We start from the raw sequence: 19,794 nt of genomic DNA, 5'->3' as shown, positions 1-19,794 counted from the left end.
CTTGAGTCCTTTAGAGATGATATATTAGGAAACTGAAAATTAAAAAAAACTTTCAGAGAGATGAACAGGATTATGTCAACAATAAAGTTTATGTGTGAATGTATACAGATGGTGCAAAAAACACCACAAGAGCTGAAGAGCTGTCAGATTTGTCTTCCAGCAGTTCTTCCGGAGAAAATGACCCTGCTGAGAAATTTTTAGAAAGAGAAATGTCCCAGAGGGTCTGGGGCAGAGGGTTACAAAGAGGCCAGATAAGAGGTATGAATTGGTTCCGCTCATGTATGCGATCTCAATGAACAAGTCAGTAGTGATGAATTTATCTGATCAAAGGCTAACTGTAGCTGATTATTCTCTATTGTCCGAAGGACTTTCATTTGTTCCTGACATTTGCACATGGCCATTAATGCACAAAATGGAAAATTAGCCAATTTACTACTGCAGTAAAAATGATCTTAGCATACAGGAAAAACCCATGCAAGGGCGTGCTAAGGCCACTTCATACTGCACCTTATAAAAGGACCCCAAGGGTCCCTTTTACAAAGCCGTGGTAAGCACTAGTGTATGCCTACTGCATACCAAAAAGCACTGCTGTGGGATGCGCTGAGCCATCCCACGGTAGTGTGGCAATCTGCATGCGATAATCCTGCATTAAAAATGCTTTCTATTTTTTAGCATGGGAGGTGTGACAATTGGGTGGACAGAAGGCATACCCTGTGCTAATTGGGTAGCGCTGGCACATTGCTGCATGTTGCCCAATTAGTGTGGGGTTAGCATGGGAGCCCTTACCACCTAGTAAATAGGTTGCAGTAAGGGGTCCTGAGGTATTGGTCATGTGCTAATTGGGAAAGGTGGCAATTACGGGACAAAATACAAATGCAGCCATTTTACCACTGTGCTAAACTGGCCACAGCGCAAGGGAAACCCATACGCTACAAACAACGACAGCCACTTTTTAAACACAACTTAGTAAAATGGCCCCTAAATTATAAGCTTCAAGGAGTAGGGACTATTAATTATAATCTACCCTGTATGCCTTTTAGTGCTATACCAAGGAATATTATTATTATTACTAATGATGATGATGATACATAGTGCTTATCCAACCACTTTGTGAGTAAAATATTTTCTTGGCTGTATCTTGATAAACATGCCTAGTAATTGGTATATAATAGTGATCTCTTTTTTACTTACCTTATTCTAATAAATCGCATGCAATTAAGCAAATTACTTAGAATAATTTGAAACCTGTTAAGGCTAAATTCATTTGCAATTATTTGATGTGATAGAGACATCTTACACAATAGTGCATTCCACAAACCAATTATATTATACCTTAACTATATTCAATAATAAGTCTTCCACACAAAAGAAAAGAGTATAGGAACATTTTACTCTCACTCAAAATGAAATTAAAAATGTGTGTAAATTCTAAAGCATCCTATATAATAAAACGCACCTCCAACATTCTGAAGCTGACTGCATGGCTGAGGCATTCCTGCTCACTGTATCCATCTCCTGAATTGACATCACGTACTTCCGGGTTCGTCACAAGCAGAAGTGACCAACCACACGAGGTTTCTCGGCTTCAGAATGTTGGAGGTGCATTCTATTAAATAGGATTGGTCAGTACCTTGAAGCACAGCCAGAGCTCAGTGTCCTGCACAGTAACATTCAGACACCAGAAAGAGAGAGGGAGGGGGGCTGACACCAGAGAGAGGGAGGGGAGGCTGACACCAGAGAGGGGGGGAGGTATCTCTGTCACACACACACTCTCTCTCTCACAGCCAATGTCTTTCTCTCTCTCACTCTCGCACACTGTCTCTCACACACTCTATGTCTCACACTGTATCACATTCACTCTCTATGTGTCACACAGTCACTCACACACTCTCTTGGTCTCATACACTCAGTCTAACAGAGAGTCTGTGTCTCACACACACACTCTCGCACACACTATCTGTGTGAAACACACTCTCTCTCTCGCTCTCACACTGTGTCTCACATATACAGTTGCACGCACTCTCATTCTCACACACACACTCTCTCTCTCACAGACACAATTGCACCCAGACTCACTCTCTCTTTCTCACACAGTCACTCTCACATACACTCTTTCAAACATACACACTCCGAGGAAAACCTTGCTAGCACCCGTTTCATGTGTGTCAGAAACGGGCCTTTTTTACTAGTGATAATATAATATTGATGAGACACGTTTAATATTTGTGGTGTGCAAGTTAAGAATCTTCAGTTTCTTTCTAAGTTATTTTCAGACTTTTCCTGAAATTCTTGGACATATTTTGGTTTGTTTCACATTTTAAAATAATTGTTGTATTTCACATTAGAACATTTTAACATGCATTGAGAAATTAGGTCTTACCTGTTAATTTTCTTTCCATTAGTCCTTCCCACAATTACAGAACATAGTTGTGTCCATCAACCAGCAGATGGCGATAAAAAACTGAAAACTAAGCTGAGACATATCTCTCTTGGCATCCAGTCCAGCTCCTCAGTATTTACGTAGACAAGCAGTAATGATAAACTCAGAATAAACACAACAACCTTAAACAACTTGGAGGAGGAGTGGCCTAGTGGTTAGGGTGATGGAATTTGGTCCTGAGGAACTGAGTTCAATTTCCAGCACAGGCAGCTCCTTGTGACTCTGGGCAAGTCACGTAACCCTCCATTGCCCCATGTAAGCCACATTGAGCCTGCCATGAGTGGGAAAGCACAGGGTACAAATGTAACAAAAAAACAAAACACTAACCAGACAAGCAAACATGTGTTGATCTTTATCATCTCTGGATTCCTTGTAGAAAACAAGAGATAAGCAGGGTGACAGTCATTATCTAACCCTTTACTTTTGCAACAACTAAACATCTCATAAACCTCGGGCAGGCCACTGGAATAGTGGAAAGGACTAATGGAAAGAATATATTCAGGTGAGAACTAATTTATCCTTCTATTACATAGCATCCCACTACTCTAGAACCTGTGGGATGTTTAAAAGCAATCCCTAGAGTGGGTGAGATCCTGGCACCACTGCCCTGAAGACCAAAGTCCCAAAACTGGCTTCCAAGACCACCACAAAGTCCACCCTGCAGTGCTTGGCAAAGGAATGCAGAGTCAAGCATGTCATCATCTTGCAAATATCTGCTAGGGACAGTAAGGTAGTCTCTACCCAGGATGTTGATGTACACCTCGTAGAATGAGCCCACAAGGCCTGAGGAATCTGCTTCCCTACAAGCAAATAAGCCGATGCAATAGTTTCCTTAAACCATCTAGTAATTGTGGACCTGGAAGCCATGAGGCCAAGCCTGTGTTCACCAAAAACCATGGTCTGTCTGATTGGCAAAACTCATTCGTAACTTCCAGATATCTAGAGTCCTACTCTACGTACATCGGGAAGCTTCAAGAAAGAATACTGATCTGCTTTGTCCTTCCTGCAAAAAGACAGAAGCTCCAAAGATTGGTTGAGGTGAATTGCTGAACTGTGTACAGAGAGACCCCGGATCCCGACAAGAGAGAGACTGAAGCTCTGAAACCCTACGTGCTGACACAGTAGCTACCAAGCATGCTGTCTTTAGCACAAGATCTTTCAAGGAGGCCTTCCAGAGTGGCTCAAAAGGAGGCTTCTGAAGAGCCCAAAGAATTAAATTAAGGTTTCACTCTGAATACAGCATATGAAAGGAAGGCTGCAAGAAGTCCATTCCCCACAAGAGATGTCATCTGTATTCAGCCTCTGAAACAAGCCACAGGACCCAATGCCAATCCTTTCTGAAGATCTGCCAGCAGAAATTTTAGGATGTGCGTGAACTGAGCAGAGAAGGGAAACATCCACACCAGCCCTCGAACGTCCTCCACACCCTCGCATATGCCATAGATTTAGAGCATTTTCAAGCCTGAAGCAAGGTAGCAAGCCCTTTCAATGGCCAAGTCGTAAGACCAAAGGGGCATGGATCCTCCATGAGCACTGAACCTTTCTTTAGTAGGCCATGTACCTGCAGAAGACAGGCAGGATCTCTGTCTAGCAGTTGAATCAGGTCCGCATATCACAGTCTCTGTGACCAATCTGGGGCTAAGAGAATTATTCGACCCCAGTGCAATGCGAACCTTTTCAACACATGATCTATCATGGACCAAGGAGGGAATAAACACAGTAGATGTATCTCTGGCCGGGGCTACAGTGGAGCATTGATCCCCATCAAGCCTGGTTCTTTCCAACAGCTAAAGAAGTTGGGCACTTTGGCATTCCTTTTCATCACCATCATGTCCAGAAGTAGAGAACCCCATCAGTCCACTATCAGCTGAAAACCCTGGATAGATTGTTCCCATTCTCCCGGGTCCGAGGAGCACCTGCTGAGAAAGTTCGTCTACACATTCAAGGATCCAGTGATGTGAGCTGCCAACAAGCAGAGAAGATTTTTCTCCACCCAACACCTGAGAGAGGTTGCCCCCACTGCCATTGGATGGCTGCAGGTCCTGCCTGTCTTGTTGATATAAGCCACTGCCATCACATTGTCAGAGAAAACTTGGGACTGGAGACTCCATCAGAATGGGAGCAAAGTCATGTAAGGCATTCTGCACTGCTTTGAGCTCAAAGCTAATTATTGACCACTGAGACTCCTGTTCTGTCCAGGGGCCCTGTGCCAGATAGTCCTTACTGGAGCGCATGATCTGGTGTGGGAGGTAATGGTGCTGGGGCCGCTTGATAAGAGTGATCATAATATGAATGGTGTTAATCTGATTGTGAGCCCTTGTGCCTAGGCCGAGGCTTAGGAAGGACCTTGGCCAACGCCTAGGGTAGACCAAATAGGTGCTATGCAATACCATGGGCCACAAAGCCATGCACACTCAAGACAATCAACAAGCACCACCAGAAAAGGGAAATAGACCACTCAGGCAGGCCACAAGGACGATCCGGAACCCACTCATACAGAGTCCAAGTGTACGGGCCACAAGGCCGAACTGGAACCGAAACATAGACTAGGGAAGGGGAAAACAATGAGGGGTTCTCGAAGGGGACTCAAATTTAAGTCAAACTTACCATTCCTGGCTGCTCCCCCCCCCCCCCCCCCCCCAAACTTACAGTCTCCTTAAGTTTTATCACAGATGAGAAAGAATCAGGAATGATACTCTGTCCCGTACTCTCCAGTAAACCTCTTTCCTTCTTTTTTTTTTAATTTAAGTTTGTTGTGCTGGAACAGGAGAGCTCCACATGAAACAGGGGAGAGGTGAAGGGAGGTAATAAGTAAATTGGTGGGACACCACAGACAGGGATCTGAAGACCTCCAAATATGACTCTGCAGACTCAAGCCACCTGCAGAGCTCACCTAGGCAGGAGGAGTGGCCTAGTGGTTAGGGTGGTGGACTTTGGTCCTGGGGAACTGAGGAACTGAGTTTGATTCCCGCCACAGGCAGCTCCTTGTGACTCTGGGCAAGTCACTTAACTCTCCATTGCCTGCCGCATTGAGCCTGCCATGAGTGTGAAAGCGCGGGGTACAAATAAAATAAAAAAAACTGGGACTAGTTGACCAGCTGGACCAGGAGCAGATCACTCAGAACCAGAGGCTGAAAAGGGTGTCCATCCACCTGCTGGAGATAGTAAATACTGAGGAGCTGGACTGGATGCCAAGAGAGTTATGTCTCAGCTCAGTTTTCAGTTCTCTATTTTCACCTTCTGGTTGATGGACACAACTGTCCTACAGGTTCTGGAATAGTGGGAAGCAATGTAATGGAATCTGGCACTGAATATTAACCTGTAACATTTTTAGTTTGAATATAGTTCAAAGTACATATGGAAGGGGTATGATAGCCCCTTTCCACTATGTAGCATAAGAAACTGCTAATGGTCAAGAGCTGCAAATCCTTTTCAGCAGACTTAAACATCTCAACCTATTTAGCCATTTACAAAAGTAGTGGTTAGGGTGGTGGACTTTGGTCCTGGGGAACTGAGTGGTTAGGGTGGTGGACTTTGGTCCTGGGGGATTCCCGCCACAGGCAGCTCCTTGTGACTCTGGGCAAGTCACTTAACTCTCCATTGCCTGCCGCATTGAGCCTGCCATAAGTGTGAAAGCGCGGGGTACAAATAAAACTGAGGAACTGAGTTCGATTCCCAGCACAGGCAGCTCCTTGTGACTCTGGGCAAGTCACTTAACCCTCCATTGCCTGCGGCATTGAGCCTGCCATGAGTGGGAAAAAGTGCGGGGTACAAATGTAACAAAAAAATAAAAAATAGTATACCCTTTTCCACTATTCAGAACAAAGGCAGCTACCTATGGTAAAATCCAGACTTCTAAATCAGGAACTATTCATATATTTTTCATGTTTGGATTAAAGGCACTATCCAGTACTAAAATAAATTCATAAACAAGATAGAATAGAATAGAACCCAGGCCTGTTGACAATTTAAATCTAGAGAACTGACATACTTGATGTTGTCTGTGGAAGATGGATTCTATGCAATCATAAGAATCAAATCATTTCGGCAGTGAAACGTTGCATTTGGAAGAAAGTGAAATTTGATGGCTGAAAGACTTTTTTCCCAGTCCAAACACTGCCTTATTATCTTTAGGAGTTAAGTACAGAAAGAGAGCATAAGAGAAATAAAAATCTGTACCTGGCAAGCCCAGTAAAAGTAAATCTTTACAAATATATCTACCAGCACTTACTGGTAATTTTGCCGTTGGCTTCTAATGGAGGCTGCCAGCTGACAATTACAGCTCGAGGCTTCCCTTCACGGGTAATGACTGTCAAGTCCTTAGGGGCAGAGGTGGGTGCTGAGAGGAAAAAAAAAGGAGCAAAGAAATAGCACATTTCATTGAAAATGGCAGCAAACTGACACTAAGAAGACACTCAATCATAAATGACTTCCCTAGTGATGTTAGACTTCATGTCATGTGCATCATACACTGGTCCTTTGGTAATACACTATGTTTAAAGTTGACATTGAGAAATGAAGATTAAATGTCACAAGTTGCATCTTCAGGAATTATACTTTTCTTTCACAGGACAGGAAAAAAAGAAATATACCTGATTATGTTCTTAGGAGCAGGTTTACTCCTAAAGTGTGCTAAGCAGTTAGCATGAGTTTTAGTGTGTGCTAGCCATTAATGTGCAGGTTTTACTTTGCAAGCCCACACCAATAGCTACAGCATACTAAAACAGCCAGCACAATACAAATTTCATGCTAACCCCTGGATTCTATATAAGTTACCCAAAGTTGAGCATGCAAATTTGGGCACCAAGGGCAGATCCATGTGCAATTTAATTAGCTAATGAATTGTCAACAATCAAAAATTGCTGTTAATTGGCATCAGTTTGGAGTAATGTGCAGATCTGCCCTAGGGGCTATTCTATAAAATTTCATATTGTGCAGCTCCAAAGGTGTGTGTCCATGGGAGGGGCATGAATGAATGAATCAGAAGGCATTCCTAAGAGTAGCCTAGTGGTCAGTGCAGCAGACCTTGATCCTGGGGAACTGGGTTCAATTCCCACACAGCTTCCTGTGACTGCAGGCAAATCACCCAACCCTCCATTGTCCCAGGTACAAATAAGTACCTGCATATGCTATGTAAAACCACTTTGAATGTAGTTGCAAAAAAACCACAGAAAGGCATATACCATGTCCCTTTCCTTTTCCTTTCATGAACCAGCATTTACACCAGGTTTTGGTGCCCAAAGTAAGGTGTAAAATTTGCATTAAGCTCTTCCTGGAATACCTTTTATAGAATACTAACTTACAGGCAGATGATCAAAAGCAAACGCCGGCGCTAGAGGCTGTTAGCACCATACTAGCGCTGGCGTTTGCTACCGCCCCATGAACAGAGCCCTCGAGTACGTGAAACAACGCGCTCAAGGGCTCTTAGCGCAAGTAGCTGGCAAATGCATGCCAATCAGCGCTTAACGCATTCATCCCCAATGATCAGCGTCCAGCGCGCCAAAGATTGCTCCAAGCTGGCGTTAGGGTTTGCAGATCATTGGGGAGGAATGGTGATCCTTGTCCAGCATGCATTTGCATACTGGCAGGCCCCCATTCCCCCCTACAGCAAACCTTCCAGCGAGGGCAGTTGAGGACGTCCAAATTTTGGACGTTTCGGCAATAGGCAGTTAAGGACGTCCAAAATTGGATGTTTCTATGAGAAAGACGTATTTTTCATAGAAACATCCAATTTTGGACGTCCTTAACTGCTCATTGCAGAAACGTCCAAATTTTGGATGTCCTCAACTGCCCCGTCGCTATACCTCCGACACCCCCTTGAAATTTGGCTGTCCCTGCAACAGGGCAGTTGAGGATGTCCATCTTCTGATTTAAAGAAGGGCATCCTTCTCTTTTCGTTGGTCTCCAGCCCAGACCTGTCAAACAAGTGCGGGAAGATTGTGCTGAGTGCATGCTCAGGTACAATTTTCCCGCACTTCTACCCCATAATCAGAGATAATTGTGCTGCTTAAATTTGCATGCATTATCTCTGATCATAGGTCTAATAGCGCCCCGTGCTGTTCCAGCGCTATTTTACAGCGCTGTTTGGAACAGCGCGGGGCTTTTGATCATCTGCCTGTTAGCGCAAATCATCCCAGTGTCTAACTTTGGCTGCCATTTACTGAATTCATTCCTAACTGCTTACTGTGGGATGGGGCAGGGACTGGGTAGAGTATGGGTAGAGTTTGGGCACGGATTGAGTAGAGTTTGGGCACGGATTGAACATGGCAGTAATCAGCATGTGCTAACTTTGTCAATGAGCTTAATGCACAGTAAGAGACTTTTCTGTGTGGTAACTGCAGGGGACTTATTGGACACACTCCTAACAGTTACCACACAGCATCTGCACTTTGCATTAATTTTGGCTGCTAACGTGAGGTAAGTGCAAAATCTTGCTGCACTTTAATAAAATGGTCCCTTTGTTTTCCAATGCACTCATTTTGCAGCTGCAATCTCACAAGATATTAAGATTATATACCCTGCTTAATCAGCATCTGTAAGTATACATTAAAAAAAAAAAGATTGCAGTTAAATGAGATTATGGGATAATAATCCCTAGACTGTGAATCTTGTTAAAGATTGACAGAATTCCTCTGACAGTTAATTTAAGACTGTGGTTGCTCAAGAAAGGATTCTGTTTAGGAAATTGATACCTTAAGCCAAAGTCAAGCTAAGAGCATTACTGGGTCCATAATAGTTAAGCAAACACCTTAAAATGGAACTCCTGAATTAAGGGATGGAAGAGAAAGCAATCTGAGAAGAAACGAACAAACAAACAAACTGAAAAGAAAAAAAAGTGTATTAGTGTTTCTAGCGCACCTACACTTAGCGTGCTCACTAACCATGTAGGTGCCTATAGGGATTGTAGGCATGTACATGGTTAACACGCGTACATGGTTAACGGACGGTAAAAACATTAACGCGCCTATAACTCTGCTTAGTAAACAGGGCCTTAAGGTTTTTTCTCTAGCTATGTATATGATAGCGCCTTTACTTATGCATGTTTGTCAAGTTCTGCATGAGCTCAAACTTCAGTTACCTTCTCACTACCCTCCATTACCGTCTAGAGGTTATTTATTATTATTATCGTTGTTATTATTTTGGGAGTTCAGCTCCTGCCTTTTTGGTAGTTGTAGCTCAAGGCTACAGTAGGCATTCAGGTACAATAGGCATTTCTCTCTCCCCATAGAGTTTACAATCTAAAAGTTTGAACTTTGCATACACCATCTAAACAGCAAAAAAATAAAAACATCTCTTTTCTACTAAAATATGCCATTCTCTGTATTCTAATTTCAATTAGGATCTGCTGTCATTTGCAATGAAAGTCGTTAGCTGATAATAGAGTGCATTTAGTTTACATTTCCTGACTGCCCATCCCTAGTAGCAGATTTATTATTTTAGGACACAACAGAATTTCATTAAGGTATTTGCTGATCTATTTTTGCTTCATGTGAAGTGGCATATATGATAAATTTCAACTTTTAGTGAATCGGATTGACCAGGCTATTTTATAAGTGTAAGAGATGAGTCCAAGGATTTAGAATGTTTCTCTGATATATTAGATACAGCCAAGCTGAAATAAAGCAGCACTTTTACTGACGTGCAGGAAGTTCTTGCAGTTACCGGGCGTTAGGTGCAAAAACTTGCATATGGCGAGTATAAATGCAGGGAGCATGCATACCATCTATCATGCCTTTACAGCACAGGGCAGATACATACAGGCACTGTGTTATATAGTTTTTGCACCTAACGCCCGGTAACTCAGATACAAATAGATTGTAAAACTTGATATACCGCAATAATGTAGTACCAGCCCAATGACCCCCCCCCCCCCAAAGGCGTAGCCAAGGGTGGGCTCGGGTGGGCCCAGGTACATCCACTTTGGGTTCAGGCCCACCCAGTAGCAGCACATCTATAATATGGCTGGCAGGGATTCTCAAGTCCCACCAGCCAAAGATTCCCAACTGTCCCTCCTGCATACCTATTAAATAGCAGATCTTTCCTTGCAGCATGCAGCGACTGATACATACTGTTCGCACTGGCCCCGAGGCCTTCCCTCTGATGTATTCCCGCCTATGCGGAAACACAAAGTTGCATCAGAGGAAAGGCTGTGGGGCTAGTATGTATTAGTTGCTGCTCGCTGTTGGTGAAAATCTGCTATTTAAAAGGTATTCAGGGAAGGGCGGATGTTTGAGAGACCATAAGGATGCAGGCAAGACAGAGAGACCAAATCACGTGTGGGACAAGGCAGAGTTCTTCTGCCCACCCATCTTGGGCCCAGGCCCACCCAAATTTGGGTGTCTGGCTTCACCCCCCCCCCCCCCCCCCCCCCACACACACACAAATACTACCATGACAGAACATCCCCGTTATTTCCCCAGATCCAATCTCCCCATCCAAGTCACAATCTCCCCAAAATCTCCCCCAGGGCAATTCAGGGCAATTCCCCTCCCCCCACAAGGTCAGACAGCCCAATCTACTCCTACCATCTGATCCCCATCCCCCGAAGTCACAATCCTCTCACCATCTGCGATGGTCCAATTCCCCAAAATCACAAGCCCCAACGCTGATCCTCCTGGTCCAATCCAGCCTCCCCTATATCACAAAGCTACATCCCCTTGAACACAGGCCCTGCCTACCACAGAGCCTTATACAGAAACATGACCCCTAGCAGTAGTACTACTAGACTGTTGCTAGGGGTCGCCACTGCCATTTTGGGTGAAGGTGCCAGTGAAGGCAGGAATGACTGAGAATTGCTCCTGCCCACACCACTAGACATTAGGGATTTTGAATAAGTTAGGCTTGGTGGTGGTGATGGTGGGGGGCTTTGGGAGAATGACTTACTGGTCTACCCTATAGAATGTAAGTCTCCAGTGTTCAGATGCCACTGTACCAAGGTGATAGATACACTCACAAAACAGCTCAATGATTTAAGCGATCTTAAATAACAGACTGATAATATAAGTGGCTTTTCATGTTGACTAATTAAACGAGTGTGCTCTAATGTAATAAATATGTCATTGAATACATTTTGAAAACTCAATACTCGGCACAAAGTTTTGCTGATGCTAGATATGGTGATGTAGCTAGTGGTTAGAGCAGTGGGCTGAGAACTAGGAAGGCCAGCATTCCAATCCCACTGATGCTCCTTGTGATCTTGAGAGAATCACTTAATTCTTCAATACCTCAGATACAAATAGATTGTAAAACTTGATATACCGCAATTAACTGTCCAGCAGATCATTGCAGTTTACAAAGAAAATATAAAAACAACAAGAAAGAATGAAAAAGAACTCCATTTAAAATTAGGGCAAGTGAAAGCAGTTATACATACTAAAAGAAATACAAAAAAGAAAAAAAAAATGCTTCCCAGGAATAGGAATATATGGGCGTCTCTAACATTTATCACATACAAAAGGACCCCTTAAGTCTGTCTCCATACACTTTATAAAAGAGACCACTGAACAATTTTGTAGCCGCCCTCTGGACCATCCTGTTTATACCATTTTGTAGGTGCGGTCTCTAGAATGGGACCTCACCAGAGACTTATATAAGGGCACTATCACCTCTTTTTTCCTGCTGGCCATCCTTCTCCCTGTGCAGTCGAGCATCGTTCTGGCTCTGACTGTTGCCTTTTTTACCTGTTTGGCCACCTTGAGATCATCATACACAGTCACCCCCGAGTCTTGCTCTTCTTTCGTACACAGAAGTACTTTATCCCCTATACTAAATCTATGTTCAACATAGACAATTGTGAAAATACTACTTTTTCAGTTATCTTTGATTAAAAAAAAAACAAACATAAATTTGAAATGGGACGATAAATTGAGGAGCTGGATACACCTAACAAACCCTTTTTAAATCGTTGCTTGTTTCCATAAAGTTGGAACATTACCTGTGTCAAGACTATGTGATATTAAGATTAAGGTCAAAACTAGGAGGCCAGGTCTAGAAAGTTTAAACCAAGAGAAGGGAAGAGAGTCAAGAGTGCAAGAACGCAACAAAGTGGAAAACACTTTGAGAGTTGGACTTAAATAATTACTCCAGGTAGATTTTAACGCTCCCATCTATGTGTTTATATTTCTGTTATAGCACTCCAAATTGTACTATTTTTATTCTACCTAAAAAAAAAGCTCTGTTTTCCTTAGTTAATTCATTAGACGTACCTGCTTCATAGGTTGTTGCATGTGCAGTCATACTCCAAGTGCTTGACCTTTTCCCTTTAGTTACCATGACAGAAAATTCATACATAGTGTTTGGCTTGAGGCCTGTTGCAGTGTGACTCAAAGCTGTTGTATCTGCAGACTAAAAAAAAAAAAAAATGAAATGATTATATCATGTGATAGTAGGAAAGCACAAGAGTGTTATCCAACACGATGAGTTTTCATTATTTATTTTATTTATTTGGAATCTGTTCACACCTTTTTCGGTAGCAGCTAGAGGTGAGTTATGTTCAGGTACAACAGGTATCTCTGTCCCTGGAGGGCTCACAATCTAATGGAATGAACCTCCTCTTAAGTTTTCAATGAAATTCAGCAGCTTCTGGAATTATTTGTAAGCATAAATGGATATTTTACAAGCAGTACTTGTTAGATCAGTTTGATTGCCCATTACTTTGAAAGTAGGTCCTCAGTGGAAACATAATGAAAATACTGAACTTCCAGAACAACATATCACAACATGTAATTAAACTCTGGAATTCTTAGCCAGAGAATGTGGTAAAGGCGGTTAGCTTAGCGGGGTTTAACAAGGGTCTAGACGGCATCCTAAAGGAAAAGTCCATAGGTCATTCTTAAATTGACTTGGGGAAAATCCTCTGCTTATTTCTGGGATAAGCAGCATAAAATTTATTGAGCTTTTTTGGGATCTTGCCAGGTATTTGTGACCTGGATTGGCCACTGTTGGAAACATGATGCTGTGCTTGATAGACCTTTGGTCTGTCCCAGTGTGGCAATACTTATGCACTTACCTACTCTATCTTCTGTGGCAAAGGTCTCAGGTAAAACCCCTCACAATGGAGGTTCAAGATTTTTGCAAATGGCATTCAAAATAAACTTCTCCCTCACTGGCCTCTTCCCACCCTTCCAAATCAATCTAATATCAGTATGGTAGTTTGTTTTACAATGTACCAGTTACCAGTATACTTAAAAGGAAACAATTTGGAAAGTGCTTAAAGATGTGCAAAAGTTAACACCAAAACAGTACATCCATTCATTGATTTGCCCTAGACACTTTTGAGATATTGTATCATAGACATTAGTTATAGAGTTCAGGTAGAATTTAATTTTATTATGTCACTCTGTAACAGTGTTCTTCATTTTAAGGCCCAGGAGTTGGTGGGAGCGCACACTGCCTCTGTGTAAAGCTTCCTGACTCTTATTCACTCTTCTTTCACTTTTGAATCTATTCTGTTTTCTTTTGGTACAATGCAGGCCTCAATGTACTGTGAGAATAGCACAGGAATTTGGATATAGAAGGGCTCAAACTCTCTAAAATCTACACAGTGCTAGACAAAATTAAATAGTTTGTACTTGAAGCAAGCCTACAGCAAATATAGTGAAATAAACATACTTGGGAAAGGCCATCTTAGAGGATGTAGATAAATGATATAGGCCTGATAGTTGGAGAAGCAAGCTAGGGTTGAAACTAAATGAGTTTGGATTGAGGGAAAATGCGTACTGGGAAAGAGAGTGTGTGGGGAGAAATGGATTCTGTTTACTAAAAGGCATTAAGCCCAAAATGCTTTGTTAATGCAATAATCTGACTGTTTGCATGTGCTAATCAAAGCTTTATCTATATTTGTGAAATATTTTTGCCACCACAGAGAGTGGGGGTCCCCATGTTATCTGGCTAGCGCATTTGCTTTAGCATCTACTAACTGGATAACACAGACTTAATGTGTGAGCACATGGAGGGTCATAATCGAAAGGAATGCCCAAGTTTTGTTGAGGACATCCTTGCAAAACGTCCCGATGGAGGGGCGGGGAAACCCATATTATCGAAACAAGATGGCCATCCATCTTTTGTTTCAATAATACTGTCGGGGACACCCAAATCTTGAAATTTAGGTCGTCCTTAGAGATGGTCGTCCCTAGACTTGGTTGTTTCTGATTTTCAGCAATAATGGAAACCAAGGACGCCCATCTCAGAAACGACCAAATGCAAGCCCTTTGGGCATGGGTGGAGCCAGCATTTCTAGTGAACTGGTCCCCCTGACATGCTAGGACACCAACCGGGCACCCTAGGGGGCCTTCAGTAGACTTCATAAAATGCTCCCAGGAACATAGCTCCCTTACCTTGTGTGCTGAGCCCCCCAACCGCCCGTAAAACCAACTCCCCACAACTCTACACCACTACCATAGACCTTATGGGTGAAGGGGGGCACCTAGATGTGGGTACAGTGGGTTTCTGGTGGGTTTTGGAGGGCTCACTGTTTTCTTCACAAAAATAACAGGTAGGGAGGGGGATGGGCCTGGGTCCACCTGCCTGAAGTGCACTGCACCCACTAAAACTGCTCCAGGGACCTGCATACTACTGTGATGGACCTGAGTATGACATCTGAGGCTGGCAAAAATATTTTAAAGATGTTTTTTGAGGGTGGGAGGGGGTTAGTGATCACTGGGGGAGTATGGGGAGGTCATCCCCAAATATCTCTGGTGGTCATCTGGTCAGTTTGGCCACCTTTTTGTGCCTTGGTCGTAAGAAAAACAGGACCAGGTAAAGTTGTCCAAGTGCTCATCAGGGATACCCTTTTTTTTCCATTATGGGTTGAGGATGTCCATGTGTTAGGCACGCCCAAGTCCCGCCTTTGCTACACCTCCGATATGCCCCCTTGAACTCTGGCCGTCCCTGCGATCGAAAGCAGTTGGGGACGTCCAAAATCGGCTTTCGATTATACCGATTTGGACGACCCTGTGAGAAAGGACGCCCATATTCCGATTTGTGTCGAAAGATGGGCGTCCTTCTCTTTCTGATAGTGTCACCTAAATAGAAAGTGGTAAATGTTCCTGCATTAATCCATTGCCAGTACTGCACACTAATAGAAACATTAATGCACAACTTACAATTAAAGCAATGGAAAGAGCCTAAAAATATGCCACATTCGATCTGGATTTAGTGCCAGAGAGGCCCTGTCTTAACCTTTATTAAGCCCAGACTGTTTTGCAGTTTTTCAAACAGAACTTGGTGTGTATCAGAGGCAGGGCTGGTCTTAGCAATTGCGGGGCCCAGTGCAGACCAGTTCGCTGGAACCCTACCCAGACTCGCCCCACCCCCACCCATCCCCTTGTTGACAAGATATGTTTTAAACATTTTCTTTTATTTAAAGACAAATCAAGCAAAACTTGTATACAAAAATTAATTCAAACATGAAAAATGCTATACTAGGAAACCTTTGGGTTTAAAAAGCAAAAACAAGTGCACGTAAGGACTGGATAAATGAATGAAAATTAATCCCCTTAATATGTAATACTTGGTAGCAATAATGAAACAGTGATTGAATATTCAGATAGCAAGCAGCCTTAGCCAACAGATTTATTTTCCACTGAACATAATTAACTTTGTATGAACTTGGCTGCTAATAGTGTGCTGAACTGGACAAAGTTGGCACATTTAGCCACACCCTTTTACCAGCCATGGCGCATATAAACAGTAATCATTGAAAATATTACACTAGTACGGGAGAAGAAAATTAGCTTTTTTTTTCATTATAAATAATTTCTGTAAGCTATTACAGCTCCAGTATACCCAAAATGACACAAACCAAATTAGCATATAGATTCTGCATGCAGCACAATACCAGAAAAACAGAACATTGCTATACATTGCAAAATAAGACAGCAGATGTAAATTCTCAAATTAGACATATTCAAAACACTAAAATAAAATGATTTTTTTTCTACCTTTCTTGTCTTGTGACTTTGTTTTTGTGATCATGTTGGTCCCAGTCTCTGATTCTGCTGCTCTCTATCTGTTCCCTTAACTCCACTTCAAGGGCTTCCTTTCCATTTATTTATTTACTTTCCTCCTTTCTTCTCCTTCCTCTTTCTTCCCTCCCCTCCATCCATATGCATCTCCTCTCTTCCCTCTCCGCCATCCATGTCCAGCATTTCTCCTCTCTCTTCTCCCCTCCATCCATGTTCATCTCACGTCCTCTCTCTTCCCTCCCCTCTATCCATATCCAGCATTTCAACTCTCCTCTCTCCTCCATCCATGTCCAGAAATTCTCCTCCCCCTCCATCCATGTGCATTTCCTTCCTTTCTTCCCTCACCTCCATCCATGTCCAGCATTTCTCCTGCCCTCCCCTCCATCCATCTATAGCAACTCTCCTCACTCCCCTGCCCTCCCCACCCATCTGTCCAGCAATTCTCCTCTACCTCCCCTCCCATCTATGTCCAGTGATTCTCCTTTGCCCCCTGCCCTCCCCTCCCCTTCCCTCCCATCCCATCTATGTCCATCGATTCTCCTCTGCTCTCCCCTCCATGTCCAGTGAGTCGCCCCAGCCCCCAACTTACCCCTCTTTTCAGTCCCTGAGTTTCAGTTCCCAACCCCAGCCCCACCTGTGCCCTCAGTTTTCCACAGCCCTCCTTTCCTTCCAGCCACCCTGCGTTAAAAAGTCGCAGCAGCGGCAGCGAAAAAGCAGCCTTGCCTCTAGCCTTGCCTTCTCTCTCAGCGTGCACTGTGCTGCCTTTCTCTGATGCAATTTCCTGTTTTCAATTTCTGAGAAGGCGGCACAGTGCATGCTGAGAGACAAGGGAAGGCTTAAAGGCTAGAGGCAAGCCTGCTTTTTCGCTGGTGCCGCCGTGACTTTTTAAATGCAGGGCGGCTGGAAGGAAAGCAGTTGAGGATCAATGGCAGGGAGCGAGAGGAGGCACCGCGGGGCCCCTGGAGGCACGAGGCCCTGTGCGACCACTCCTGTCGCCCCTGCCTAAGACCGGCCCTGATCAGAGGAGTCAGATGGATTGAGTTATCAGACAGGAGGCTCCATCCAACCATGAGCAAGATATTCAGTCTTTGATGATCTTGGCTGTCACACTGAAAATCCCCTCGCCCCAACCTAAAGTGGCCCTTGTTTGAAAAACAGTGAAGGCTACTTTTCTCTATAATGAAGTACAGGAAGTTATTTCTAGTCATAAAAGGGCAAACTTCTCTCTCTAGCAGTTTTGGAAAAAAAAATTCTGTTTCTCTACAGCATATCAGAGTTACTTCTCTAATACTAAAAGGAAAGCAAAGAAACAAAACAATTAAACCAGGAAATCACCTTGTATTTAGCACTGGTAGAATAACTGGTCCTCCACCGGACTGTGTAAAAGCGAACTTCAGCTGTCTTCTGATTTTTCGGGACAGAGTTGTCTGCCCAGCTGACCCTCACTGCATCGTGAGTAAGTGCAACCGCCTGGACACCTACTGGTGGGAGCATGGGGGTGGAGATATCTGGGACTGAGGTAGGGAAATCATCAAGCAAAGGATAAAAATCAGCTTCTAAGGGATCAATGGGATCTGGGGTTAAAAAAAAAAATCAAATGAAAATACCAGAATGAAAACAAAAAGCAAATCCAAAAATGAAAGCAACAGCAATACACGTCATGATGAATTAAATATAAAACAATGGTGATAATGATGAGAAGGGGCATGAGGAGAACAGAAAATAAAAAAAAAAACACACCATTAATTAAGCATGAAAATGTTTCAGTAAGTTCATATGTCTGCTGTGCTGCATTTGTAATATTCATATTACAAAACTTAAATCTCATCATTTCTACTCCTTGAAGATTGCATGCTTTTCCTTTTGCTGCCTTTTTTTTTTTTGCAGATTATTTTAAAGAAGTTTGTTGTTTTCAGTCATGATTTACATGGTGATAAAGAAAAAAAAAAAACAGCACATAAGTAATCAGTGATGAAATACACACAGAAAGCCTTAAGAAAGTAAAACAAAGTGCAGAAAAATGTGTGGGACTTTTAGGCCATTGCCATCTTTTACTCTCTCTGGTTCCCTCCAACACTCCACTCGCACACAGTTTCATCCCTTCCCTTTAATTAGTTTACTGCTTTTGTGTTATAATATATTCTACTTTAAGAGGGTAATTTAATAAATGCATGTCTAGTTTAAGAAGGTACCTACTTTGATATTATTTTATAAAGAAAAAGGAAGTATACACATATCTTTATAAAACACTAGTGTGTAAGAGGCTGAAATTATGCTGGCAGTATAGACAAATTTACACCTGTTCAAGAACAGGTGTAAACCTCTGTGCCTAGATTATTTAAGCACACATGTAAATTAGTGTATTTTAAAATCTAGGCACATACTTGTGAACTCTGCTTGTGCTCTGCTCAAACTCTGCTCCTGTGGACATCATCATGTCCACATGCGTAGATTTACACTAGTCAGAATTTATAAGAGACCATTTAGTCATGCATGTGGCTATATTCTCAGAAAAAATAGCTTGCCCTCAAATAGTAAAAAGTTCAGGTAAGAAGCAAAAAAAGCAATTTTTCCACAGATAATGATATCAGTTTACTAAACAGTGGAACGATTTTGCCGTTAACGCATGTTACTGGTGAAATGTAACTCATGTAGCAATAATATACTGAGGCCATTTTACTAAGGTGAGCTGAAAAATGGGCTGCACTCGTGTAGGCACATGTTTTGGGTGTGCACAGATCTGTTTTTCAGCGTGCCTGTAAAAAAAGGCCTTTTTAAAATTTTTGCCGAAAATGGACGTGCGGCAAAATAAAAATTGGTACTTGTCCATTTTGGGTCTGAGACCTTACTGCCACCCACTGACTTAGCAGTAAGGTCTCACATGGTAACCGTGCAGTAATCATCTAAGCACGTAGAATGATGATTATCACTCAGTTTCCTCCGTGTGCCGAAAATTACGCCCAGGCCACGCAGTAGCTGGATGGTAACTCCAAATTGACACATGTAGGACATGTGCATGCGCCTACATGGCTTATTAAAAGGGCCCCTAAGTAGTAGATATAAAACAAATTGGAGAAAATATTTCTTCATTCAAAATGTAATTAAACTCTGGAATTCGTTGCCAGAGAATGTGGTAAAAGTAGTTAGCTTAACAGGGTTTAAACAAGGTTTTGATAATTTCCTAAAAGAAAAGTCCACAAGCCATTATTAAAATGGACTTGGGGAAAATCCACTGCTTACCTCTACCTGTATTCAAGTACCTCCCCTCTGTCTTTCAACTCAGTGTCTCTCTACTCTCCTCCATATCCTGTATCATTCCCTTTCTTCCTACTCTCCTCTTATGTCCAGCATCTCCTTTGTTATTTTATTTCCACTCTCAGCTTTTCTTTC

At 42.7% G+C, this 19,794-nt stretch overlaps 1 protein-coding gene across 1 annotated transcript in view; it reads right to left on the bottom strand.

The window, feature by feature from the left end:
- The window catches only part of DCC (DCC netrin 1 receptor), a 1,295,383-nt gene that overhangs the window by 284,080 nt on the left and 991,509 nt on the right, over positions 1 to 19,794 (bottom strand). Inside the window, exons 17-19 of the mRNA XM_030191909.1 lie at positions 17,740 to 17,978; positions 12,646 to 12,784; positions 6,672 to 6,779 (exon numbers count right to left, since the gene is read on the bottom strand). Coding sequence (XP_030047769.1) covers positions 6,672 to 6,779; positions 12,646 to 12,784; positions 17,740 to 17,978 — 486 coding nt within the window. The remainder of the gene's footprint in view (positions 1 to 6,671; positions 6,780 to 12,645; positions 12,785 to 17,739; positions 17,979 to 19,794) is intronic.

This window comes from Microcaecilia unicolor, chromosome 2 (genome assembly GCF_901765095.1).
Source record: "Microcaecilia unicolor chromosome 2, aMicUni1.1, whole genome shotgun sequence".
Classification (NCBI taxonomy): Eukaryota; Metazoa; Chordata; class Amphibia; order Gymnophiona; family Siphonopidae; genus Microcaecilia; species Microcaecilia unicolor.
The sequence above is the reverse complement of the archived record's forward strand: the minus strand, read 5'-3'. Positions and strand labels throughout refer to the sequence as shown.